This window comes from Prionailurus viverrinus, chromosome D1, assembly GCF_022837055.1.
Source record: "Prionailurus viverrinus isolate Anna chromosome D1, UM_Priviv_1.0, whole genome shotgun sequence".
NCBI classification, from domain to species: Eukaryota; Metazoa; Chordata; class Mammalia; order Carnivora; family Felidae; genus Prionailurus; species Prionailurus viverrinus.
The window spans coordinates 103,254,027-103,280,269 of NC_062570.1; the positions used below are offsets into that span (position 1 = coordinate 103,254,027).

General features: G+C 43.5%; 2 protein-coding genes across 2 annotated transcripts; one reads left to right on the forward strand and one right to left on the reverse strand.

Annotated features, from left to right (window-relative positions):
* Positions 1-841: 841 nt before the first annotated feature.
* LOC125177072 (olfactory receptor 9I1-like) lies at positions 842-15,123 on the reverse strand. Its single transcript, XM_047879102.1, has 2 exons — positions 15,060-15,123; positions 842-2,044 (listed from the first exon to the last, which is right to left on the reverse strand). The coding sequence occupies exon 2, from the start codon at positions 1,958-1,960 to the stop codon at positions 842-844; it is 1,119 nt and encodes a 372-aa protein (XP_047735058.1). The 5' UTR covers positions 1,961-2,044; positions 15,060-15,123.
* Positions 15,124-24,944: 9,821 nt separating this feature from the next.
* Positions 24,945-25,886, forward strand: LOC125146697 (olfactory receptor 9I1-like). The gene has a single exon (XM_047823441.1). The coding sequence runs from the start codon at positions 24,945-24,947 to the stop codon at positions 25,884-25,886; it is 942 nt and encodes a 313-aa protein (XP_047679397.1).
* The last annotated feature ends 357 nt before the right edge of the window (positions 25,887-26,243 follow it).

The following is a 26,243-nucleotide window of genomic DNA, read 5'->3' on the forward strand; positions in this document are numbered from 1 at the left end:
TGTCTTTGTTCTCTAACATTGCTGTTCCTGGAAATGGGAGGCTTGTTACAAGTCAGGCAATGGGAATAGAGAGGAGAAGCAATGTGTTGTGTCCCGCAGAAACCAGTGAGTTGGCCTTTGAGGAGCCAAAGGTAAGGTGGCTTTAGTTCATCTTGGAGATGTCAGAGTAACCTTACACAGCAGGAACAGCAAAGCCAGTGGGATGTGATCAGGTGGAAAGGCAGCTTGCAAATTCCATTGTTGTGGCATGAGCAAGAAGGAAAGTGACCAGAGACTAGAATGGTGAGGAGAAAGGCCTGTTTCTCAAACACTCCCTTCCCTTGGTCACTTAGAGACTCAGATTTGTCTTATATAGCACTCCCTGCTTGCTGAGGTGATCAGTCACTCATCTATTAAAAGAAGACAAAAGACTATTTAGCATTGATCGCTAGAATCCCCAGATAGAATCTTTGACATAGAAAAAGGCAGTATTAATGGGAGGAAAAAAATGAGAAGGAAAGGATGGGAAAGCCAAGGACAGCTGCAAAGACTTGGGGTGAGATGAGATAAACTCAAGGCCCCCTGGACCCCTGACATTCTGTAAGTGAAGATATCAGGCAGTATCATAAGACTGTTGTATGCTAAGAAATGGGCTGGAGGTGCGAGATGGGGAGAAGAAGAAAGCACCATGGGGTTGCTGGAAATGAATTTTACCATATTTGCAGTTTTTCTTGTGTGCCTGCTGACACCCATCTACCTTCTCTCTATTTGTGGGGCTAAGTTGCATAGAGTGCTGGTGCCTGTTAGGATATATTGATATGGGAAGAAAATGGACCAGGAGGTAAGGTCTTATCACTCATATCTACACACTCAGGGACACGTGGAGTCTACCAGTGACCTTTCTGAAGGCTGCTTTCACATCCTTGTTTCTTAGGCTGTAGATCAGAGGGTTTAGCATGGGGATGACCACAGTGTAGAAGACAGACACGACCTTGTCTTCCTCCAGGGACTTGCCCGAGCCACTCCGCTGATACATGAAGATGAGGGTCCCAAAGAAAAGGGCCACAGCAGTGAGGTGGGAGGCACATGTGCAGAAAGTCTTGGCCTTGCCACCTGGAGACTTCACCTTCAGAATGGCCTTGATGATGAGCAGGTAGGATATCAGAATGACCAAGGCATTTGCTAAGATCACAAAGTTGCCGAAGAAGAGAATGACAATCTCAGTGTTTGTTGTGTCATTGCAGGCGAGCTTCAGCAGGGGCGGGAGGTCACAGAAGAAGAAGTTGATATGATTGTGGTCACAGAAGGAGAGGGTGAAGGTGCATGTGGTACGCACAATGGACCCTAACATTCCACAGACATAGGCTTCCACCACCAAACTCCAGCAAATTCTAGGATTCATGGCTACAGTGTAGAGCAGTGGGTTGCTAACAGCAACATAGCGGTCATAGGCCATCACTGCCAGCAGGAAACACTCTGTGCCTGCACAGAAGGTGAAGAAAAAGAACTGGGTACCACACTGGCCATAGGAGATGACCGTCGTGCCTGTGGCCAGTGTGGCCAGGATCTGAGGAGTGATGACCGAGGCGTAGCAGGCATCCAGCAGGGCGAGGTGGCTCAGGAAGAAGTACATGGGCATGTGGAGTTGGACATCCACTTGGATCAGAACGATCATCCCCACATTCCCCAGAAGGGTGACGATATAGAAAATGAGAAACGTCAGGAAGAGGGGAATCTCCAACATGTGGTAGTCAGTAAAGCCCATGAGAATGAACTCTGTTACCGTAGTAAGATTATTCGCAGCCATGGATTCAATATAGACAATTGATCTGAGGGTGAGAATCAACAACAACAACAACAACAACATCCCAGAATTGAAGGAAAGATTCTTTCTATGGTAGAAGTTAGCTTTATATTTCTGGGCCAACTTATAGAGCTTGTTTTTGGGAAATCCTGTACGTGGCCGAGTCTCCGTGGGCATCTATGTTTCTTCCACGTTTTTTGGAGCTGAGCCCTGAGCTGGTGTTTCTGATTCAAATTAATTTGGGTTTGTATTTGGAAATTCCTGTGAAGACAAGAGATTCAGATTTTGAAAGAACCTGGTCAGCAAGTGTCCTAATCCCCATGGGATGCTGAAGTGTCCTGTACCACGTACCTTCTGCTTGGTCATCTAGCTACTGTATGAACCTCCATCTGTGGACAGTTCTACCCGTTAATGCTCATTTTGGATCCGTTTCCTCTCTCTCTTCGTCTTCAACACATTGGTTTTAGTTTTACCCCTTCCAGACACGCACGGCAAATTTAATTCCTTCTTCTCATAAAAGGCTTTCAGAAGTTGGAGGACGACGAATCTGCTCTTCGTGTTGAGTATTCCCTCATGTTACCCACCAATATGCTTTCTTTTCTTGTGACGTAATTATTCAGCATGCATTCAAAAACTACTTAGTCAGATGGTATTAAAAGATGTAGTAAGGGTACAAACTTGGAACTGGCAGATACGAGTTCTGGAGATCTAATGTACAGCAGAGTGACTATAGTCAACAACATTGTATTGTAGACATTGAATTATAGCCAACAATATTGTGTTACAAACTTCAAAGTTGCTAAGAGACTAGTTCTTACTTGTTCCCACCACAAAAGAACACTTGATCATTATGGGAAGTGATGGAATGTTAGCCAACACTATGATCATATCGCAGCTTATAAATGAATCAAGCCACAGACTTTACACCTGAAGCTTGCACAATGTCATATGTCAATTATATCTCAGTAATAACAAAAAAGAAATAAAAGTCTTTCTCTTTAATCTTTACCATTGAAAAAATTTTTAATGTTTATATTTGAGAGAGAGACAGAGTGTAAGTGGGGGAGGGTCAGAGAGGGAGAGAGAGACACACAGACTCTGAAGTTGGCTCCAGGCTCTGAGCTGTCAGCACAGAGCCTGACGTGGGGCTTGAACTCATGAACAGTGAGATCAGGCCTGAGCTGAAGTCAGATGCTCAACCAACTGAACCACTCAGGTGCTCCTTTACTATTTTACCTAATGTATTTACCACTTATTTTTTTAAGTTTACTTATTTATTTTTATTTTAAGCAATCTTTACACCCAATGTGGGGCTTGAACTCACAACCCTGAGATCATGAGTCTCATGCTCTTCTGACTAAGCCAGCCAGGTACCCCTAGTCTTTACCATTTTAATCTTGGGAGTCTCCTCCAGCTTGAATCAGAGGTCATTAGTGAAAGAGAGACATTGACATATCATATAAAACATGGTCTCCTGAAGCTGTTCCCCACACCTGACTCCAGCAGCTAGGTCTGGAGATGAGTTAGCTTCTTTGGAAGGCTTTCTTGTATGGTCAATTTCAACGGTTGTCACCTCTAGGACAGACACTAACTAGCTGAGTAACCTTTAAAATTCACTTTCCTTCCTTGGACTTTACTTTCAATTCTGCAAAATGGCGGGGCTAGGCTATATGATCATTGAAATTTTTACGTCTCTCACAAATCATGATGCGTATGTCTAGGTATATGGGTTAAATGAGGTTTTTGGAAGGATTTTCCTATTATAACCTGCATACTTCTTAGCTACAAACTACTGAGTAAATAAAATACGCAGGCACTATTTCAAGTGATTTGTAGTTACTTACGGGATCTTAAGTCTGAAATTGAGTAATCATACTTGCCAGTTCCAGATAAATCATCATTATTGATCAAGGCAAGGCTCTTTTTCACTTTATTATTTTTCCCTCCTTCTCTCTCCATCCCCAATCCTTCTCCTGCTCCTCACAGGTACGCAATCTAGTGTATGCAAAATATATATCCTCCTACACTTCGTCCTTTCATATTGACTTAAAAATATGTGTATCTTTAAAAGAGACAGTGATTTTGGTGCGGTTTAAATTTTGTATACATGATCTTTTGCTGTAAGTCCTGTTTTGTTTTTTTCCCCATATGCACTATGTTTTTGTGATTTGTCCATGTCATATAGGTAAGCCTTGTTTTTTATTTCTGATTTTGCTATGGTCTCCTTGGTATGCTTACAGCACATTTCCTTAACCATTCTGCTAAAGATGGTGAGGCTTTGTAAAAATCATCTTATTGTATCCTGGAAACAGCCCTTTGAGGGTTGTTGTCTTATTTATTTTTTAATTTTTTTTTTTTTACTAGTAAGGAATTTGAACTTCTGGGAGATGAATTTGTTTAAGGTGACCTAGTTTAATAAATGGAAGAGCTGGGTTCTGAATGATAGTGGTTTGATAGCAAATTCTGTGATCTTTGCTATGAATTTGTTTTGCTGCTTTCCCATACTTAACTGCATTTTTATGATTGATGAAATGAAAGAATATCTCTGCAGTTCTTTAGATAATCAGATCCTTCCTGCAAAGCTCAGCTAATTTCAACATCTTTCTCAATCTCTAATTCTGAAATCATCATACACCGTTTTCTGTCCATTTCGTGGTGAGGTCCTGGGGTTCCCTTTGATTCAGAGATAAGACTGTTCAATGCACATGACTGGAGAGTAGGTGGCCCAGGTCACTGGGGTACAGCTGCAGCCACTCTGGGTTTGTGCCACATGTGTGTAGGGTCCATCTCATACTTCGATTCTAATCCTCTCAGCAGCCCTGACAGTTGGGTACAGCCTTGGCTATTTTATGGATGAGCAAAGCGAGGCTCAGAGATGTTAAGGAGGTTACCCAACTTGCCAGACATCTAGGAAGAAACAGAAGCAACATTTGAATCTGGGACTCTCTACCTCCAAATTCTGTGGTCTTTGCTTCACATCATGCTGTCCCCTTAGGGGAGCAAATTACTTTTTCTACAGACCCAAGTCTCAACTGTTAAAATCATGGCACTTCTGAGATTATTAGGCAAATACTCAACTTACATGGGGAAAGGGGTACCTAAGTTTGATTTTGGAGTTTTTTGGTGGTTCATGGCTTTTCTTTCTTTTTGGGTAAAGGCAGACTTAGCTGGGCCATATCCCTCCTTTGGTATGTTCTTGAAGAAACTGCTTAACCAATTATAATCCCAATTTGCTCAATGATAAAACAGGAAATAAATAATGGATTTTTGAAAAGTTAGAATGGGGGCGCCTGGGTGGTTCAGTTGGTTGAGTGTCCAACTTTGGCTCAGGTCATGATCTCACGGCTTGTGAGTTCAAACCCCGCATCAGGCTCTGTTCTGATAGCTCAGAGCCTGGAGGCTGCTTCAGATTCTGTATCTCCCTCTCTCTCTCTGCCCCTCTCCCACTCGTTCTGTCTCTCTCTCCAAAATAAATAAAAACATTAAATTTTTTTTAAAAGTTAGAATGGATTTTTTCCCTAATGTGGTAGAATTTGCTTTTTTTCTAGAAATGCAATTTCCAGAATACTTCCCAGAAGGAAGAATTTCAGAACCAGCTGGTAACACCCAGTTTTGTGTGATCTTGTTTAGGAAGGGGGTTGGGGCACCAGCAGCTTGGATTGGGCCCAGAGGAGAGGATGGCTACAAACTCCCTGAACCCAGAACAGCTTCCAGGAAGGAAAGCCAAGGTTTATGGCCAGCAGACATTTTAGGAAGGCTTAGGGACACTTATGGGTTGACATTATTACTTGTGACATATTTTGATTATAATATGTAACGCAGATGAATATGAGATCTCTGGAGGGGATGGGGAGAGAGAGACGATCTTACCCAAGAGGAAGCCTTCAGAAAGGACCTGGGTCTTAAATCTTGTGCTTACTTTCACTTGGAACCTTCTCCCTAACTCGTGTTTCTCCTTCTTGCTGAGGTTGCGTCCACCGGGGACAGTGAAGGAGCTCCACAAAGTTAACTTTCCTCACCTTGTTGGGATGGGTCTAAAGATATTATTGTCAATATTTACTGAGTTCTTGCCCTGAGTCAGGAAGCACGCTGAGCACCATGAGGGGTTTATTTCATTCCAATCTGATGGCATTAGAAGAGAAAATATTTGTTTTTATTTTATAGTAGAGGAAACTGAGGTTTACAGACATTAAATATTTTGCCTGTGGTTTCACAGCTGGAAAAAGAAGATGTTTATATATATATATATATATATATATATATATATATATTTAATGTTTATTTTTGAGAGAGAGAGAGAGAGAGAGAGAGACAGCAGAGAGGGGCAGAGCGATTGGGAGACACAGAATCCAAAGCAGGCTCCAGGCTCCTAGCTGTCAGCACAGAGCTTGACACGGGGCCCCAACTCATGAACTGTGAGATCATGACCTGAGTCGAAGTCTGATGCTTAACAGACTGAGCGACCCAGGGGCCCCAAAGATATTTAGATCTTAACCCTGGTCTCCCCAAGCCCAGAATTGGGGTGCTCTTCCTAATCTTGGTATCCATTTATTGAGCAACTTCTCTGTGCTGATCAGGATGTTAAACATCCTGTATACATTATCTCATATAATCCTCACAATGACCCATAAGACAGGCAATATTTTGTCCTGGAGGAAATTAAATGTGAAGAGGTAAGTAACTTGTCCAAGGTCACTCAACTAGTCAGTGAAAAAGCCCAGATTCTTTTTTTTTTTTTTTTTAAATAATCTCTATACAACATGGGCCTCGAACTCACAACCCCAGATCAAGAGTCTCATGCTATACCAACTTTGCCAGCTAGGCCCTCCCTAAAAGCCCAGATTCTAACCCAGGTCTGTCTTATTCCAAAGCCAAAGCTCTAGTATGTAAGATGAATCCCTCCTCCAGTGTAATCACAGGGAAGTGCAGTGATTTACAGTGAAGTCTTGGGTCTAAGCTCTGCAGTCTAGTCCCCCATCCCTGCCCCATGAAACTGTTTATATATATATATATATATATATATATATATATATTTAAGTTTTTATTTAAATTCCAGTTAGTTAACATACAGTATGATATATTTTAAGGTGTATAATGTGGTCATTCCATACTTCCATACGAAATACCCGGTGCTCCTCACAAGTGCATTCCTTAACCTCTGTGACCTATTTCACCCATCCCCCCACCCTCCTCCCCTCTGGTAACCATCAGTCTGTACTCCATAGTTAAGAGTTTATTTCTTGGTTTGCCTCTCTCTTTTCTTCCCCTATGATAAATAAGATGTTATATATATATATATATATATATATATATATATATAATTTATTTTTGAAGGAGAGAGAGAGACAGAGCACAAGTGGGGGAGGGACAGAGAGAGACAGAGACACAGAATTCAAAGCAGGCTCTGGGCTCCCAGCTGCCAGCACAGAGCCCAACGCGGGGCTTGAACTCACAAACCGAAAGATCATGACCTGAGCCGAAGTTGGACACTTAACCGACTGAGCCACCAGGCGCCCCATATATATATCTTATTTATACATATGTGGTCATATACTACACACACACACACACACACACACACATATATATATATATATAGGCATATATATATGCCTATATATATATATATATATGCATATTACTCAGCCATGAAAAAGAATGAAATCTTGCCGTTTTCAGTGACGTGGATGGAGCTAGAGAGTATTATGTTAAGTAAAATAAGTCAGTCAGAGAAAGACACATATGATATGCTTTCATGCTTAGGCGAAATATGTTTTCTAAAATTTACCTAGTGAGGGGAGGCTGGGTGGCTCTGTAGGTTAAGTGTCCAGCTCCTTTCTTTTTTTAATGTTTATTTATTTTTGAGAGAGAGAGAGAAAGAGAGAGAGAGTGTGTGTGTAAGTGGGGGAGGAGCAGAGAGAGAGGGAGACACAGCTCTGAGCTGTCAGCACAGAACCTGATGCAGGGCTCGAACCCACGAGTGGTGAGATCATGACCTGAGCCAAAGTCGGATGCTTAACCGACTAAGCCACCCAGGTGCCCTGGTTAAGTGTCCAACTCTTGATTTCGGCTCAGGTCATGATCTTGTGGTTTGTGAGTTCATGCTCCACGTCGGGCTCTGTGCTGACAGTGCAGAGCCTGCTTGAGATTCTCTCTTTCCTCCCTCTCTCTGCCCCTTCCCCTGTTTGTGATCTCTCTCTCTCTCTCTCAAAATAAATAAATAAACTTAAAAAAAAATAAATAAAACTTATTTAGTGATGCACAAACCCAAAGAGATTACAACTATAGGTTTCTTAAAAAAAAAAAAAAAAAAAAAAAAAAAAAAGACTCAATCTTACTTGTGTCTTTCACACCAGATCTGAAATCCCAGTCTGGACATGGTCCCATTAGATGGCAGGTTTGGGTGACAGTGGGCGGATTCTTTGACCGGTTTCACCTTCTCTAGCTTGTGTGCACCTTACGTCCACGCTGGTGTCCTCACAACATCACCAAGGTCACAATTATATCTTAGTTACCTGGTGGGATAATCCAGTTGGATTCATCTGGGGTTTGGAACCAAATCGATCTGGTTCCTTTAAGCATTTTGTAGAGAGCAGCTGGGATTGCTCAAACAGATGAATGTAGCTGGCAGATTCTAGGTTTCTTCTTACCAAGCAAACCAGCGAGATATTTAAAATGCTTTTGGGGGAAGGTTTTGTGGGAGGGATGTGGTGTGCACAGAGGCTGTCCCCGAATCACGTGTCGGTAACTGGGACAGCCTCGGGACTCCCAGGAATAGCCAGCCTTGTGAGGGAGAGCCCACTGCGGTAGGGGCTCATTATCTAGTCCTCTCCACACGGCACAGAGGGTAGAGACAAATCTTGTGGGATTTCATGGCAACTCCTGACTCGTGTTAGTCTCAAAGCTCATTTGCAGTTCCTGTAGGGAATGAAGCTGGTTCCTCTTTGCCACTGGCCCTCGGTGTCCTGCTGTCGGAGTCAGTCAGTGGTAGTGCCCGGATGGGAACTCTGAAGAGTCCTGGCCAAGTTCCCTTTATACCGCAGCCCCCCCCCCCCCCCCCCGGCCTTAGACCTTATGTCGAGTCCCATCTCAGGGGATGGGAACTGGCTGTGTTGCCTGGTCCAAATTTCATTAGGAAGGTTGGGTTATTGGTTCAGGAAGGAATGAGGCTAGTGTGGTCGAAACATGCTGCTCTTGAATCTATACCATGAGTGGCTTGTTAGGTTATCCTCCTTAAAGGTCCATTCCAGAGTTTCGGTGGGCATCTTTCTCTGGCTATTCCAGCTCTCCTCTCTTCCCTGTTCTCTGAAACCCACTCTCCATGTGTTAGAACCACACACCTTTGCCCTTAATTTTGGCTATTCCTTGGTGATTAGTCTTACTGCCCAGTAGGTTCCGGAAGAATCCATCTTGCTTCCTCCAATTAACGTGTGTTCTGCTTCAGTAGAATCACTCCCCTGCCGTATATGCTTTCATCTACTCATCAATGTAGGATCAAAACTCTTGCAGCAGGGTCTCACAGAGGCCATGTGCCGCATTCACTCTGAAAGAATACGGTGGGGATAAAACTTCTTGGTAATTAGCGAGCATTCAGCCTAGCCAGGGTGGTTCTTGCCATTGTGGATGATGAATGGAACAAGAATCCAGAGAAGGAAGGTGGCCACAGATCAGGACTTCTGCCAGCACAGGGAATGCTATCTTCCAATGCATTTCCTATTACAGTATTTATTATCATTTCTTGTAATTAAATACCTATTGAAAGAACTATGTGGTAGGTGAACTGCATTTCCCGTAGAAGATAGAGTGACCATGGGGACAAGATAGAGAAAAAGGAGGGGGAATATGCCAGCAATGATAATATTCCATTAAACATCCCCTGGGGATCTTGGGGAGGTGGGTGATTATATAGTATTTATTACCTTCTTCCCTTGGCGACAGGTTGGAAAGATCTGGAGTGCTTTGATGTATTACACAATTATTATTGTTGTTGTTCTTGTTAATATGAAGCCTAGGACTTTTGTTTCAGCTTTTGGAAAAAGATACGTCTTAGGTTGGGTTCCTTAAAAAAAAAAAGATGACATGGGTGCCAGGGTGGCTCAGTTGGGTAAATCCTCTGACTTTGACTCAGGTCATGTTCTCACAGTTCGTGAGTTCAAGCTCCGCATTGGGCTCTGGGCTGACAGCTCAGAGCCTGGAGCCTGCTTCGGATTCTGTGTCTCCCTTTCTCTCTGCCCCTCCCCTGCTTGTGCTCTGTTTCTCTCTTTCTCACTCTCAAAAATAAATAAACATTAATAAAATTAAAAAAAAAGATGGGAGACAGGGGTTTGGGGGGCAGTGTTTGTTTCACTGAGGGAGCAATTGCAGAAGGAACCTGTAAGGGAATCAAGGAAGCAGAAACTAGCTGAGCAAAGATACAGTTTCAGTTGGAGTCTAGTCTGATCACAGATCTGGAGTATGAATTACACCCTGGACTCAGCTCTGCCTCCAGGCAAGTGGTTTGGCCTTCTGCAGCCCATATCAACCCTTCACGGACCATGGGATGCCTCACACAATGTTACATTAGTTTGGTGTACAACATAGTGATTCATATAGCTGTATTCCAACACCATTTACTGTATTTCCTATGCTATACAAGTAAACCTTCTTAAGATTCCACATATAAGTAATATCATACAGTATTTGTCTTTCTCTGACTTACCTCACTTAGCACAATACCCTCAGTGTCCATCCATGTGGTCTCAAACAGCCGGATTTCCTTTATTCTTATGACCAAATAATATTCCATGGTGTGTATGTCATAATTCTTTGCCTCCCTATAATCCATATTCCACATAGAATTCGGAGAAACTGTTTAATACCTACATCAGTTTCTAAAATTCCCCTATTAAAGCCCTCCTTTGATTTCTCATTGCACTTTGGAAAAAAAAACAACCCAATTTCTTACTTTGGTCTGTGAGATCATTATAGGATCTGCCCTCTGTACCTCCCCTGGTCATCTCTTACTGTCCTCTGTCTATTCCTTGAGAGGCCAGCTTATCCCTGACTCAGGGCCTTTGCTCTTTCTGTTCCCTCTGTCTGAAATGCTTTTCAAACAAGATGTTCCTGTGTGTTCTTTTTATGCAGGTCCTAGTGTAAATGTCATGTCAGAGACCATTTCTGACTTCAAGAGTCCCCTTTCTCTGCCACTACCCGAGACGGTTCCTATCACATCATCTTACTGTATTTGTTTATAATATTACTTTCTGCTATTTCTCTTTTAGAATGTAAGCTCCATGAAGCCAGGAATTTAATCTCTTTTGTTTACTACTGTATGGCCAGCATCTAGAACAGTTCCTGACATATACTAGCTGCTCAAATATTTGTCAAACTGATGAAAGGAGAAATCCTCAACATTTCTATCATTCAGTTAGAAAAGTCAAACACCTTATTAGACAAAGGCAAGGGGCTCCTGGGTGGCTATCAATTAAGTGGCCTACTGTCGATTTCAGCTCAGGTCATGCCCTCACGGTTTGTGAGATCGAGCCCCACTTTGGGCTCTGTGCTGACAGCGTGGAGCCTGCTTGGGATTCTCTCTCTCTCTCTCTCTCTTCCCCTCTCTCTCTCTCTCTCTCAAAATAAATAAACGTTTAAAAAAAAAGAAAAGAAAATGGGCAAAGTATATAAGCACGAAATTGGTGAAAGAAGAAATAAGTATCTAAACATATGAAAAATGTTTAACATCACCATAAATTAAAAAATTACAATTTATGTCGCGGTGAGCTATCTTTTGCTTTCATAATCACAAAATGTTTAAAAGAAGATCATCACACCTGTATTAGTGAGGTGCTGGGAAACAGGTTCCCTCATACACTGTGGAGTGCTGGGGTGCACCTTACAGTCAGTTTCATTGATTTGTATAAAGACCCTTACCAATGAAAATGCCTTTCTCCCCCTAATTCTGCTTTTAGGAAGTTACCCTACAGAAATCATCATTAGTATCTACAAAGATCTGTGGTCATGTTACTGTTATTTTATAACAAAAAAAATTGAAAATATCAAAGGGACCAAAAGCATTTAGGCGTATAGGATATTTTGGATGTGAGAAGCCAGGGTTCAAATGCAAGCATCTCGCAATTCTCGCTTTTGTTGGAAGGGTTCCATGGGGTGGGGTTGAGAAGGGCCACTGGTCTACATGGCAAGCCAAGGAATTTCCCCAACTCAGACCCTCACAGAGGCTCAGGGATGTAAAATGTCCTCGACTGGCCCGGGTTGGAGTGGACCTGTCCGGAACTTGCCCTAAGGGAATAATGGGTCTTCCTGGTGGGCAGGGCAGCGTCACTGGTGGTGGGTGTTGGCATTGGACATACAAAGTAGCAGAAGAAGGGAGGGCATAGCTATCCAGCTGTGTTGGTGGAGGAGGGTGGGAGGTGGGAGTGATTTGAGAGGTAGCACTTTGGGGCAGAAGCCAATTCACTGTGGTGCTGCCTCATGTCCTGTGACCAGGCTGGGTGTGCAAAATGATGGCTCAGCCCTAGGGCATCTCTGTGGAATGGGTGGGGATTCTAGAAAATATTGAGATGGGGCGAGTATGAATCAAATGTACCTCATATGACCGCCAGGGTAAAAAATGTTCAGGATATCATGCCAAGTGGACAGCAGTGTTGGGGACATAAATTTTCTCCATGAGAGAATAAGAAATGCCATATATCTTTAAAATATATATATATGCACAGAAAATTTTATTTATATTGAAATTCCAAAATAACAAACTAACAACGATAAGAGTTCAGCAAGGTTACCGAGTGAGAGGGCCTGCCTAAATGATTATCAATAGCCTTCTCTACATGAGCCGTGATCAATAAAACAACGCAAGGGGGAGCCTACGAGAGGGAACTGAGGAAGGAATGGAATGAATGGAAGGGAGATGTCATGTCTCGAGGATGGAATGGGCTTAGCATTGGAGGTACATGTGTAGAGCCTGTGTAGAGTGACAAGAAATACCACAGTCTTTATTAAGGTTTCTGAATTGCATCAATGTGTTTCAGTTCCTTTTCTATCAAGATTAAGGCTATTAAAATGTTCTATAAAATATATAATATATGTCCATTCCCCGTGGGGTCTCTCCTCTACCCAAGGGTTTTGAGGACTTTTGCATTCAAGAAAATTTGGGGATGTCTTTTGCCTTCAAGTTTATCATGACTAACTTTGAGATTGTTCAAGTGCATATGGTTACATCAGACAAGGGCAATATCACCACCTTTGTGGCAAATTTGGGCGTTAGCTCTTCTCTTGCTGTGGTTGCCTAAACTTTTTGGGTATAGACACTCAGGGAATAGGGTTCAATGGCCCCAACACCATGAGCTGCCCAATGACAGACCTCACGACTTTCCACAGTGTTGGCTGTGGACCACAGGTCCCTCCCACCTGAGTAACTTCATAACAGTTACATTTTCTCTGGTTAACTCACCTTGGTGAACAGTATAGAAATAATGTGCCAGCCAAAATCCTGCTTCTTAAAAATACATATAAATTTCTATAGAAAAAATTCTGGAAGGATATTAATAATACCACACCCTGTTCTGTGTGTTTTATATGTATCACCCGGAACCTGGATGTCTATCCCTGGGGGTGGGTTTAGAGAAGTGACATAACCCACTTAAATTCCCAACCCAGAGGAGGATTTGAATCCACACAGTCTATACCAGAACTTATGTGCTAAATAAATACATTCTAGTGTTTCCCCCTCTAACTGTTAACAATCCCTATTGGAGTGCTATGATAATAGGGATTCCATTTCTTCACTTTATACTTTTTTGACATTGCCCGAATTTTCTGTCCTAGATAGTGGCACATCAGGGAGTTCAGGACAGTGGTTAGGAGCAAGGTGCATGGAGCCGGCCTCCCCTGGTTCTGATCCCAGCTTGCCGCTTACTACCTGTGTGACCACGGTGGTTACTTCACCTCTGCCTCCTCACCGGTAGAGTAGAACGATAATGGCATCTGCCTCAGTGGGTTGTTGTGGGGAGTAGATGAGTTACCCTAGGTAAAGCTAGAGCGGCGTGCTGGGCATGGCTCCAAATCCCCCGTGTATAGATTATTAATGTTGAGTCAATGAGTCTGCAGGCTGCTGGGCCATCACATAATCCCTTATCTCATTTGAGCCCCCGCAATGATACTGGTCCGAAAGGGTCATTCTGAGGACAACTCCTCAGAGAACCGAATGTAGCTGCATCTCCCCTCCGGCCCCCACATGAGATTAAATTATGGTGGGGGCTCCAGAGAGGACAAAGTTTGAATGGGGAAGAATTGAGAAAGCTCACTTTGCAGGGGCCCTTCGCTGAACGCTTCTCACCTCCGGGGATCAGAGAAGCCTAATCAGCAGCGTAGGGCCTGATTAGAGAACCCCCATGAGTGACACACCCCCCTGCCCTGGTCTAATTCGCTTCCTGGAATGCCCAGAATGGGGCAGAGAAGCAGGGACTTAGTAATAGGTGCAACTGTGGATGCTGGGGCTTGAGAGCTGTAGGTGTGGGAGAGATGTTTATTCCTCTGGTCCCCGAAAGCCCTACTTAGACACCACATTCTGTTCCCGCCCAGCCCAGTCTTCTGGATCGGTCCCGCTGGAGGTGAGTGTGGCAATGGCCGGGCGGAGAAAATGAACCGTAGTCCAGATTCCAAGTATACTTGACAACTTGAATCTTAGTTTTCTTTCATATAAAATGGGTTTATCTCTTTTGTCTTTAGAGAGTAGGGCCAAAGCTGGTACTTGTTGGGGAGCCCAATGTGCTGGGTTCGCTTCCCCCTTGCAGTGATGTAAGACCCTTGGCCTTTGGGGCCTCAGTCCCCTCATCTATAACACAGGGTGGATGATGCCTTTTGTATCTGCTTTAAGTGCTTGTTTTCAGAATGAGAAAGGACAGGGTAGGTGGGACCACGTGGAAAACTAGGGTAGCTATTTAAATTTTTGTTTTAATGTTCACTCATTTCTGAGAGAGAGAGAGAGAGAGACAGAGAGAGAGAGAGAGAGACAGAGTGTGAGCAGGGGAGGGGCAGAGAGAAAGAGAGAGAGAGAGAGAGAGAGAGAGGGAGAGAGTGGGAGGGAGACACAGAATCTGAAGCAGGCTTCAGGCTCTGAGCTGTCATCACAGAGCCTGACGCAGGACTCAAACCCATGAACTGTGAGATCATGACCTGAGCCGAAGTGGGTCACTTAACTGACTGAGCCACCCAGGCGCCCCAAGGTGGCCATTTAAATATAAAGGTTTCTATTAAGAAAAGGGGAAGAGCAAACACCTACCTTGTTGAATCTCTAAGAAACTTGTAACTCTGGCAGGTATTTGGAATCCCATGGTACTGGCATTACAGAAAGAGCTGGAAGCTATAAGTAGGCTCTAAAATAGATCAGTCTCCTTTGTGGGGGAGTAATTTCCCCATCACTGTGATCTGTCGGGAAGGGTCACCGTTAGCTCAAAGATCAGTCATCAGCGATGCTCCAGAGAGGCTTTCTGTTGTGGGTGGGAGCTAAATCCAGGTTCCTGCAGCTGGAGTCCATGCAGCTACTTTCTGAGGGTCCTGGGCGGAGCTTCCTTAAGGCAAGAGAACTGAGCTCACTCATTTAGGACTTTGGGAGAGGCTCTAAGGAGGTTCGGGGGGTGGAAGAGCCCCATCCAGAGCTAAAGAGACCTGATGCTCATGCTCATACTTTGCAGGGCTGGCTCTGTCTAGTTGTCCCTATCATCAAAACCTCCTCCAAGTGCTGACGCATAGGGACCCATGTACCCCAATGTTTATAGCAGCACTTTCAACAATGGCCAAATTATGGAAAGAGCCTAAAGGTCCATCAACTGATGAATGGATAAAGAAGATGTGGGAGGTATATACAATGGAATACTACTTGGCAATGAGAAAGAATGAAATCTGGCCATTTGTAGCAACGTGGATGGAACTGGAAGGTATTATGCTAAGTGAAATGAGTCAGGCAGAGAAAGACAGATACCATATGTTTTCACTCATATGTGGATCTTCAGAAACTTAACAGAAGACCATGGGGGAGGGGAAGGGGGAAAAAAGTTACAGAGAGGGAGGGAGGCAAACCACAAGAGACTCTTAAGGACTGAGAACAAACTAAGGGTAGATGGGGGTGGGGGATAGGGAAAGTGGGTGGTGGGCAGGGAGGAGGGCACTAGTTGGGATGAGCACTGGGTGTTGTATGGAAACCAATTTGACAATAAATGATATTTTAAAAAACCCATATGAAGGGAATAAAAAATTGGAGAAGTTAAAAAAAAAAAAAAAAACCTCCTCCAGACCCCACTCAATTCCCCTGTAAAGGAAAGCTGTCCATCTGACATCATGGCTCTCCCAGAAGTGGGGAACTTGAGTAGTTCTGGGCACCTGGGAGTTTGCTTCTAGGCAAGACACATGTCCTCTCGGGGCTTCTCTGTCCTCCTCTCTGCTTACCCCATCTGAAGGCAGCAGGACAAAACCATGACCTTTCAGTTCTAAGATGCTTCCGTACTCTCAGTCCAGGAAGCACATGGGTCAGAGCAGGCATTGGTGAAGGCGAAGTACAAGAGATTTTGAGGTCAGTATTTGGATAGACTTATATGGCATTCTAGATGTTTCTTTGTCAGATCACAATGTGAGGGAGAACCTCAAGATTTCCACTTTTCAGGTCTTTCTCCCCACGCCTGCCATCTGAATCACTACGACTACCATGATGAAGGACTCGGTGGTGTGATGGGAATGGTTCTGGGTCCCAGTTCTGGCTTTTCTTTCTAGCTAGGTGACTTCCGGACAAGTCAGTTGACCTCTCTGAGTCTCACTTTCCTCCTCTGAACATGGGTTGTGTGAGGATCAGATGAGATCATGGGTGCACAATGTCTAAAACGAGGGGTCATGAGAGTCTTTGTAATTTTGGGGAGGGGGGATCCACACCTTCCAGAGTATGCCACAGAATCGGTCTTTGCTGAACACACAATCTGCCGTCTCATTTCACCCTACGACACTCCTGTGACTTAGGTCGTCTCACATCCGTCTTCTAGATGAAAGAGCTGAGGCCCAGAGAACTTAGGCGCCTGGCTGGGGCTTGACCCCGCAGTGCCGGGACCTCGAAACATCTTCGCTCCATGGCAACATGCTGGTTCTGCCTTCCTGCTGTTCTCAGTGAGGCTTGCTGGAGAATCGTTTCCTATGTCTTTCTGGGTTTCAATCCAACTGGAAAATGACCGACTAAAGTTTTTTTTTTTCCCAAACAAGTTCCCGAGGACTCTATTTTCACCTCTAGGTTGAGCCGCTCCATTACCTGAACACAGAGTGTGGGTGGAAGGAACCTCTGTGTTTTCCACCATTTAAACATTCCGAAGACCCAAGTCCACGCTGACACTTTGAGTAGCAAAGTATCTTGGACCTCATTCCTTTATTCCTTTTTCCCCTTCAGGTCATCACAAGCAGATGATACCGGTTCTATTATAGTGGCAGAGGGAGGATACCCGTCGTCTATGTCTGTGTAGTTCTATATATTCATCCCTACATCCCCAGTGTCCACAATAGTGCCTGGCACAGAGTATAAAGGCAGATCCTTTAAAAATCCTTGTTGCATACTTCCAGCTGAGAGCAATGGCTATTGAACTTGAGGCACCTCCACCGCCTTTGTATCTCACCATTTTTAAATAACTTTAAACCTGCCTGGGAAGATCTAAGCGCATTAGTTGTGCTGAGCTATATAAATACTCCTCAGGTGCACGGCGGTGTCTTTTCCACAGCATGTGATATTATGAAGTGGGTGTCTGGGCACTTAAAACAATCCCGTCCAAGGGCAAACTTTTTACTTTTAAAATCATCTACCAATAAATCTTCTTGTTTGATTCATAGTGGCCTCTTGGTTCTTAGGCCAGTGTTTCTCTGCTCTAAAATGATACGCTGAAGTCTGTGGGGCTTTCTCTCTTCTGAAACCCCTGTTAGTTTTCTGAGGCTCGTGGAGGGTTTGGGGGAGCATTGATCATCTCAAAGAGCAAGTGATCTTTTTTTTTTTTCTTTCTATAATTTATTTATTTTTTTATAGTTTACATCCAAGCTAGCTAGCACATGGTGCAACAATGATTTCAGGAGTAGATTCCTTAAGCCCCCCACCCACCCAGCCCATCCCCCCTCCCCCAACCTCTCCAGCAACCCTCTGTTTGTTCTCTATACTTAAAAGTCTCTTATGTTTTGTCCTCCTCCCTGCTTTCATATTCTTTTTGAAGAGCAGGCGATCTTGAGGACTTTCTCCTTTACCTTTGGAATGTGTGAGAGCTACACGTCTTAGGTGTGTTTACCATGAGCTGTGGGTCTTGAGCAGATGTGATTGATGTGGAGGAAAGATAACCTGGACTTCCAGAGGTCCACCAAGAGAGGCCTGTCTGGGAGCAGAGTATTTCTGTGTCGGATCAGTGATTAGATAACAGACAGCCGAGAGTGTGAAATACCAACGTTGCTCAATACTGTGGGGTGTGGTGGGTTCCTGATGGCATTAAGGATTTATTTTCTTCCTGTGCATCCTTGAAAGCCAGCAATCTCAACTATTTTACGGCTTCAAAAACAGGAAACTGCTGCTTCAGTGATCTGTTCACATTTCCCCAGCAACTTAGTTTATCTAGATCGCCTGGGACCAAATATTTCCCTCTGAGGCCACACTGAGGCCCCCTGTAGGTCTTCTCCCTGCCTGGAGATTTCGTGGAGCTGCTATTTGCTTTCCCTAAACTTAATCATTAGGAAGCCAACCAGCTCTTCTATCTAGAATTAGTAATCATTTTGAATTGGTTCAGGAATTTAGACAATGTATCCCAAGGCAAGGTGGACTTGTGCTTGGAGAGATCAGGCTTTCTGAATAGCAGACACTCAGCATCTTTGGTTTTCTTTGAAATTGTCCTCTGCCCTTTGCCACGTGGGCCTACTGGATAGAAGAATCACATTCGGGTGTGTTTTGAGTTCAGGGACCCTCCATGCTGCTCACTGTCTCAAAACGGAGGGCCCGGTCATCTTGGATCTGGATTTATGAAGATTTCAGGAGCTGGCTACAGTAACACAGACCTGGGGATCTTCCTGAGCTTTCCATTTCCTCCCTTGAGCATCTGCTTTTTTTGCATCATCCATAGATCAGTCTCATTAAGTTGAACCACTGCTTGTGCACTGTCTTTCCAGAACCCATTTGGCAAAGTCTTGTGGCGCTCTTGCTGGTCCAATGATGATAGGGCTACTTGTTCCGATTGTGCTGGCGTCTGGCAAACAGGCAATTTTGTTTCGTGCTTATTTATTCATCAATACTTCTTTCCGAAAGAGACTTGCAGTGGCTTATAAAAATGTGTGGCAGGCAGTCAGATACAATAAATTAAAAATGAGGGATGAGACTTGGGCAAAGTGCACGTTGGTAGATTATAATGAGGAGCCAGGAGCAAGGCTGGTTCACACGACTTTTGTCTTACCACCTTGCACTGTGTTAGAGGTGATGCTTCCTTGGTGTCCGCACACTCCTCATTAGAGTTTGATTCCGCTGGTGGCCCTGTGTGTCCTTCTGCCCTCTCATCCCCGCAGACAAGATGTAGCCAATAAAGGTGATACCACAGAAGGGGGGACATGTGCAGTGTCAGTGACTCGGGATTGAAGCAATTTTCCAAAATTTTCATCTAACTTATGTTACTTATCCTCCTGGCCCAGGAGTAGTAGGTAATTTAGGTAAGCTTCTAAAAAACTCTGGGCATAGAAATGGTGTCCCTTACATGATAACTCATTATGCCCATACGCACGAGCAAATAGTGGTTGGGGACACGCCTGGGAGACAGACAGATGTGGTTCAAATCTCAGTGTAGTGGTTCAGCTCAACCACATTAGGTCTCCCTCTGTTTTCCGGTCCATCAATTGGGACAATGACGACATGTCCCGGGGTGGGGTGTTGTGGGAAGTAAATGAGGCGGTTTACGTAAAGCACCTGAAACAGTATTCAGCACACAGTGGGGGGTTTCTGCCATTCATCATATTATTATCAGTGTGTGCTCTTTCCATCTCTCACTGGACTTTTTAAATTTTATTTTTTATTTTTTATTTTTTAAAATTTGCATCCAAATGAGTTAGCATACAGTGCAACAATGATTTCAGGAGTAGATTCCTTGATGCCCCTTTACCCATTTAGCCCATCCTCCCATCCCACACCCTCTCCAGAAACCCTCAGTTTGTTCTCCATATTTATGAGTCTCTTCTGTTTTGTCCTCTCCCCTGTTTTTATATTTTTGCTTCCCTTCCCTCATGTTCATCTGTTTTGTCTCTTCAAGTCCTCATATGAGTGAAGCATATGATATTTGTCTTTCTCTGACTGACTAATTTTGCTCAGCGTATTGCCCTCTAGTTCCATCCACGTAGTTGCAAATGGCAAGATTTCATTCTTCTTGATTGCTGAGTAATACTCCATTGTATATATATCCCACATCTTCTTTATCCATTCATCCATCGATGGACACTTGGGCTCTTTCCATACTTTGGCTGTTGTTGATAGTGCTGCTATAAACATGGGGGTGTATGTGTCCCTTCGAAACAGCACCCCTGTATCCCTTGGATAAATACCTAGTAGTGCAATTGCTGGGTCGTAGGGTAGTTCTATTTTTAGTTTTTTGAGGAACCTCCATACTGTTTTCCAGAGTGGCTGCACCAGCTTGCATTCCCATCTCACTGCACTTTTAAGAGAAGTGAGAACATCACGTTCCAGAGGAGGACACAGCACTGAGATCCAGAGACGGGAAGGTAACGGCTCAGGCTTACACAGTGCATTGGTGGCAGAAACTGGACTTGAATTCAAGCTCTAGATGCAGTTCCCAGCCTTTCTGCTATAGATAATCTCTCGGGTTGATCCTACTCAGCTGCCTCTCCCCAACCATGAACTTCTCCCTCCAAGGAAAATAGCTCCCGTCATCCAGGGGGGATCGATTAGGGTGGTGGCAGAATGAAGTGAGTCTCCTGACCTGTGCCCCCCCCCCCCCCCCAGCTCAGGCTGCCCGAAACTGGACCACAGCCTGGCTCCTGGTGATGAGCCCTGCTGTCGGTTAGCAGAAGCACAATGAACTTGGAATCAGAAGTCCTGGTGCCATTTATTACCTGTGTGGCCTTGGGAAAGTTGGTTTAGTCACCTTGTGCCTCATTTTACTCAGCGATACGATGGGGGGTAAATGACGTTTCTGAACCACAGAACAACCCCAAATCATTTTTGTAACAGTCACATGTATGGAGTATTTACTCCATACTAGGAACAGTGCATGTGTTTCCTTGAATGATCTCTTTTACTTCTCAGAACACAGCAGTGCTGTGATTGTTATTGCATAGGCGTTCAGGATGGGCTTCTCGAGGTCAAGTACCTTGCTCAAGGTCTCACAAATAGAAATGACTGAGTCTGAGCTGGGAATAAGCTCTGTCTTTAGGGCCCATTTTCTTAGCCACTATGCTGTATTTTTGGGATTGCAGCCTTATTATTTTTTAAAGTTTTATTTATTTATTTTTAGAGAGACAGACAGTGCAAGTGGGAGAGGGGCAGAGAGAGAGAGAGAGGTAGAGAGAGAATCCCAAGCAGCCTCTGCAATGTCAGAGCAGAGCCCGACGTGGGTCTGGAACTCGTGAAACCGTGAGATCATGACCTGAGTCGAGACCAAGAGTCGGACGCTTAACCCACTGAGCCACCCAGGTGCCCCTCCAGTCTTATCTTTTAAATAAATTTTTGTTTATTTTTTACTGAAGTATAATTAACATACAGTGTTATGTTAGTTTCAAATGTACAATATAATGATTCAACAATTCTATACATTACTCAGTGCTCATCACATTAAGTGTCGTTACTCCCTTCCATTTTGCCCATCTCCCCTTCACCTCCCTTCTGGTTTGTTCTCTGTATTTAAGAGTCTGTTTGGGGGTTTTTTTGTCTCTTTTTTGTCTTTGTTTGTTCGTGTGTCTTATATTTTAATTTCAAATTCGGAATTCAAGAGTAAAATCACATGGGATTTGTGAAATCATATGGTATTTGTCTTTCTCTAACTTTTTTTACTCAGCATAATATACTCTAGGTCCATCTATGTTGTTGCAAATGACAATCTTATTTTAAAAATATTTATTGAGAGAGAGAGAGAGAGAGAGAGAGAGAGCGAGCACAAGTGGGGGAGGGGCAGAGAGAGAGGGAAACACAGAATTTGAAGCAGGCTCCAGGCTCTGAGCTGTCAGCACAGAGCCCGACATGGGGTTCGAACTCACAAACCATGAAATCATGACCTGAGCCAAAGTCTGACACTTAACTGGCTGAGCCACCTAGGTGCCCCAAGACCTTATTTTTAAATTAATTCTGTGTGTGTATGTATATATGTATATACATACATACATATATATATATATATATGTATATACATACATATATATATATGCATACACACAGAATTAATTTAAAAAATAAGGTCTTATATATATATATATATATACACACACACACACACACAATACACACACACACGTATATATATTATGTACATATACCATATCTTCTTTATCTATTCATCTATGGATGGACACCTGGGTTGCTTCCATATCTTGGCTATTGCAAATAATGCTGCCAGAAACATAGGGGTGTGTGTATCTTTTTGAATTAGTGTTTTCCTTTTTTGAGGGGTAAATACACAATAGTGGAATTAGTGGACCATATGGTAATTCCATTTGTAATTTTTTGAGGGCCCTCCATACTGGTTTTTTACGCAGTGATCACAGGCTGATCCTTGGGACTCTGATACCTCAGGAGCTCCTCTCCATATTAGGAAGTATACACTTCTGAACAAAGCTGTCTTGAAAATGTCTCATAAGGACCTGAAAAACTCCGTATTATTTTGTACTGGGAGTGGGGTTGCCCCATGGAGATGATTTGTATCTCCATTTTCTACTCTTTGTGGATGAAAGTGTGCAAGTAAGTGTGAATAGTTAACTGATCCCTAGCATTTCTACTAAAATGCCACCTTTCCAATGAAATTTCTTTTTTGAAATGTTTATTTATTTATTTTTGAGAGAAAGAGAGAGAGAGAGAGGCAGACAGAGAGGCAGACAGAAAATCCCAAGCAGGCTCTGTGCTGTCAGCACAGAGACTGATGAGGGGCTGGAACTCAAGAACCATGAGATCATGACCTGAGCTGAAATCAAGAGTCAGATGCTTAACCGAACGTGCCACCCAGGCACCCTGAAACTTCTTTTAAAAATGTTTATTTATTTATTCTGAGAGAGAGAATGAGTATGAGTGTGGGAGGGGCAGAGAGAGAGAGAGAGAGAAAGAGAGAGAGAAAAAATCCCAAGCAGGCTTCACGCTCAGCGTGGAGCTCAACATGGGGCTCGATCTCACGAACTATGAGATCATGACCTGAGCCAAAATCAAAAGTCAGATGCTTAACCGACTGAGCCACCCAGGCACCCCTCTAATGAACCTTCTAATGGTGCTGTTTAATACTCCCTTCTTTACTTTGACTCTCCCAATTGCCCACACCATGCGTGTATGTGTGCGTGTGTGTGTGTGTGTGTGTGTGTGTGTGTGTGTGTTTAACAGCACTCATCATCTATCATGGTGGAAAATATACTTCTTCTTTTTTTAAAAAAATATATTGCATGTGACTGGCTCTCTGCTAGAATGCTCTAGAAGGGCAAAGATCTTTGTCTGTGTTGTTCTGAGGAACCAGAAGACTGCTTGCCATTCTCAGTTCTCAGTAGATTCTCATGGAATAAATAAATGAGTATAGTCTGTCTCTCTCTCTCTGTTTTCCCCTTTGGTCAAGAAGAGTTGGGTGAATTACTTTTAGAACACAGCAAATCATTGTTTTGGCTGAAGGTCAAGATTAGATTGGGCTGTAAGGAAAAAAAAACCCTCCTAAATAGTCACATTGTCAGGAATTCAGCAGGGGAAAAACACCAGATGCTGACCTTTATTTCATCCATAGATCAGCTTTTGTCAAACATTGATCAAAGTTTCATTTTCTTATTTATCTGAAATCCTATGAGATCTCTCTCAAATTCAGTTTTTATTTCAAGGATGGAAGGAAGACAAAAATAACTACCTTTGAAGTCTGCATTCAGTATTCCCATTACCCCAGATCATCTGCATCCAAAGGTACAGAGACAAGATTGTCCAATACTTGGCAAGAACTCTAACTGTATTAGAATTCTAAACCCAGTGTGATGCCTTTGTCCCTTAATGAGCTGGGCAGGCTAATTCTGGAATGGCTCGATTGAAGCATCTCATTGATTGATAATGATCTGGCATTTAAAAAAATGGGACAGGTCCTTTGGAATAAGAGGAGAATTTGGAAACCAGGCCATGCTGCTTGGCAGGAACAGAGAGGACAAAGCGACTTGGTGGGCAACAGGTGGCAGAGGTTCTAACAGACCTTGTTCTTCAAGGCTCGCTTCTTGCATCCCGTTCCATTGTGTTCACGTGCACCTCAAAAACAACCACAAAAAGAGATACGGTTGATACTGAGACTCCAGGGGGCTGTGGACTGGGAGATAAGAAGATGCCAAAATGTCCACGAACCTAGGAGGGTGTTACTCTGCTATTGTAGAGTTTGGAAAAAATACTTCTAAGCGTGTGAGTCAGACCATGTGCTAGGAACGGTACATCAGTTATGTTCTTCACGACAGTAACCTTGGCATTGAAATGCCTATGACACCAACAAGGAGACTGGTATTCAGATACATGCATGAACTTGCCCAAGGTCTCAAGGGATTTGAACCTAGGTCTGATTTCAAAGCCCATGTACTTAGTACTATACCACTAGGATTTCTCCAACAAAGTGGTGCTTTCTAGCTCTGTTGTGAAGCTTTTGAGGGTTTCCAATTCGGAACCTGTCAGAAGTTTGGAAAGGTCCAAGGAACTGAGTTCTAGCTCCAGCTTTGCCTGTCTGCCGTGAAATAATGAACTGGTCACTTCACCTCTTTGGCCCTCATACTCTTCTCTCAAAAGTGGGAGGCACAATATATGCTTCGAAGGATTTCCAAAATATCAAATGAAGTAAAGTTTGCAAACAATGTAAAGTGCTTTACAAACCTAAAAAATCATGACCATTGCTGAGAGTGATCAAATCGATCACCTTAGTTTGTCTTTAATGAGATTTTATTTTTTTTTATTTCAGTGGATGACCTGGGATTCATGGCAGAGAATGACACTGTGGTGACAGAATTCATTCTAATGGCATTCCAGCTGTCGGCAGGGCTGCAAATGAGTCTCTTCTTTGTGTTTCTGGTCCTATATTTTGTCACCGTGGGGGGCAACCTGGGCATGATAGTGTTGATTCAGAGAGACCTTCGTCTCCAAACTCCCATGTACTTCTTCCTCCGCCACCTTTCCTTCCTGGACATTTGCTACTCTTCTGTCATTGTCCCCCAGTTGCTTGAGACCTTGGGTACCCGTAAGATGGCCATCACTTACGAACGCTGTGCCACCCAGTTCTTCTTCTTTACACTCTGTGCCAGCACCGAATGTTTCCTTTTGGCTGTGATGGCCTATGACCGCTATATGGCTGTGTGTAACCCCCTCTTCTACGCCACTTCCATGACACCACAGACCTGCCTAGGGCTGGTGGCTGGGGCATATGCTGGTGCCATGGTCAACGCTGTGATCCGCACTGGGTGTACCTTTTCGATCTCCTTCTGTAAGTCCAAACACGTGGACTTCTTTTTTTGTGACCTCCCACCCCTGCTGAAGCTTGCCTGTAGTGAGACCAAGCCACGGGAACGGGTCATCTACCTCCTAGCTTTCTTGGTCATTACAACCAGCATTTCAGTGATTCTTATATCCTACTTTTTTATCATTCATGCTATTTTGAAGATTCGTACAGCAGGTGGCAAAGCCAAGACTTTCTCCACCTGTGTTTCTCACATGACTGCAGTGGCTCTTTTCTTTGGGACGCTCATATTCATATACCTGAAAGGTGACATGGGCACATCGCTTGGGGAGGATAAGATTGTGTCAGTATTTTACACGGTGGTCATCCCTATGCTGAACCCAATGATCTACAGCTTGAGAAACAAGGAAGTGAAGGAGGCTCTGAAGAAAACTCTCAACAGGATAAAGGTTTCCCAAGTACAGTAAGACTTGAGCTCCATGAATTCAGAAGCTCCTGCAAATCATCCTTTGGGCTTCTCTCTTTAACACATGAACTAGATTTCACAATGACAAAGACATATTGAGGCAAAAAAAAAAAATATGTAGCTTTGGGTATCAGCAATTTCTTTATTAGTTCTATGACCTTCAGTCAGAAATTCTCTGCCCCAGTTTTCACATCAGTAAAAATTCCTGCCTTGCTATGATTAAAGCCAGGATGAAGAGAGATGGAATGCCAAAGGGCTTTATAAATAATAACATGCTATAAAATTGAAAATTGACTTTCTCACCTGTCCTGGGTATTGCTGAGTGTTTTCTCAGCTACTTGAGTTCAAAAAATTCAAG

What these genes read in the sequence shown, in the direction of transcription:
- LOC125146697 (XM_047823441.1), top strand. Translation starts at nt 24,945, where the DNA reads ATGGCAGAGAATGACACTGTGGTGACAGAATTCATTCTAATGGCATTC.
- LOC125177072 (XM_047879102.1), bottom strand. Translation starts at nt 1,960, where the DNA reads ATGCCCACGGAGACTCGGCCACGTACAGGATTTCCCAAAAACAAGCTC.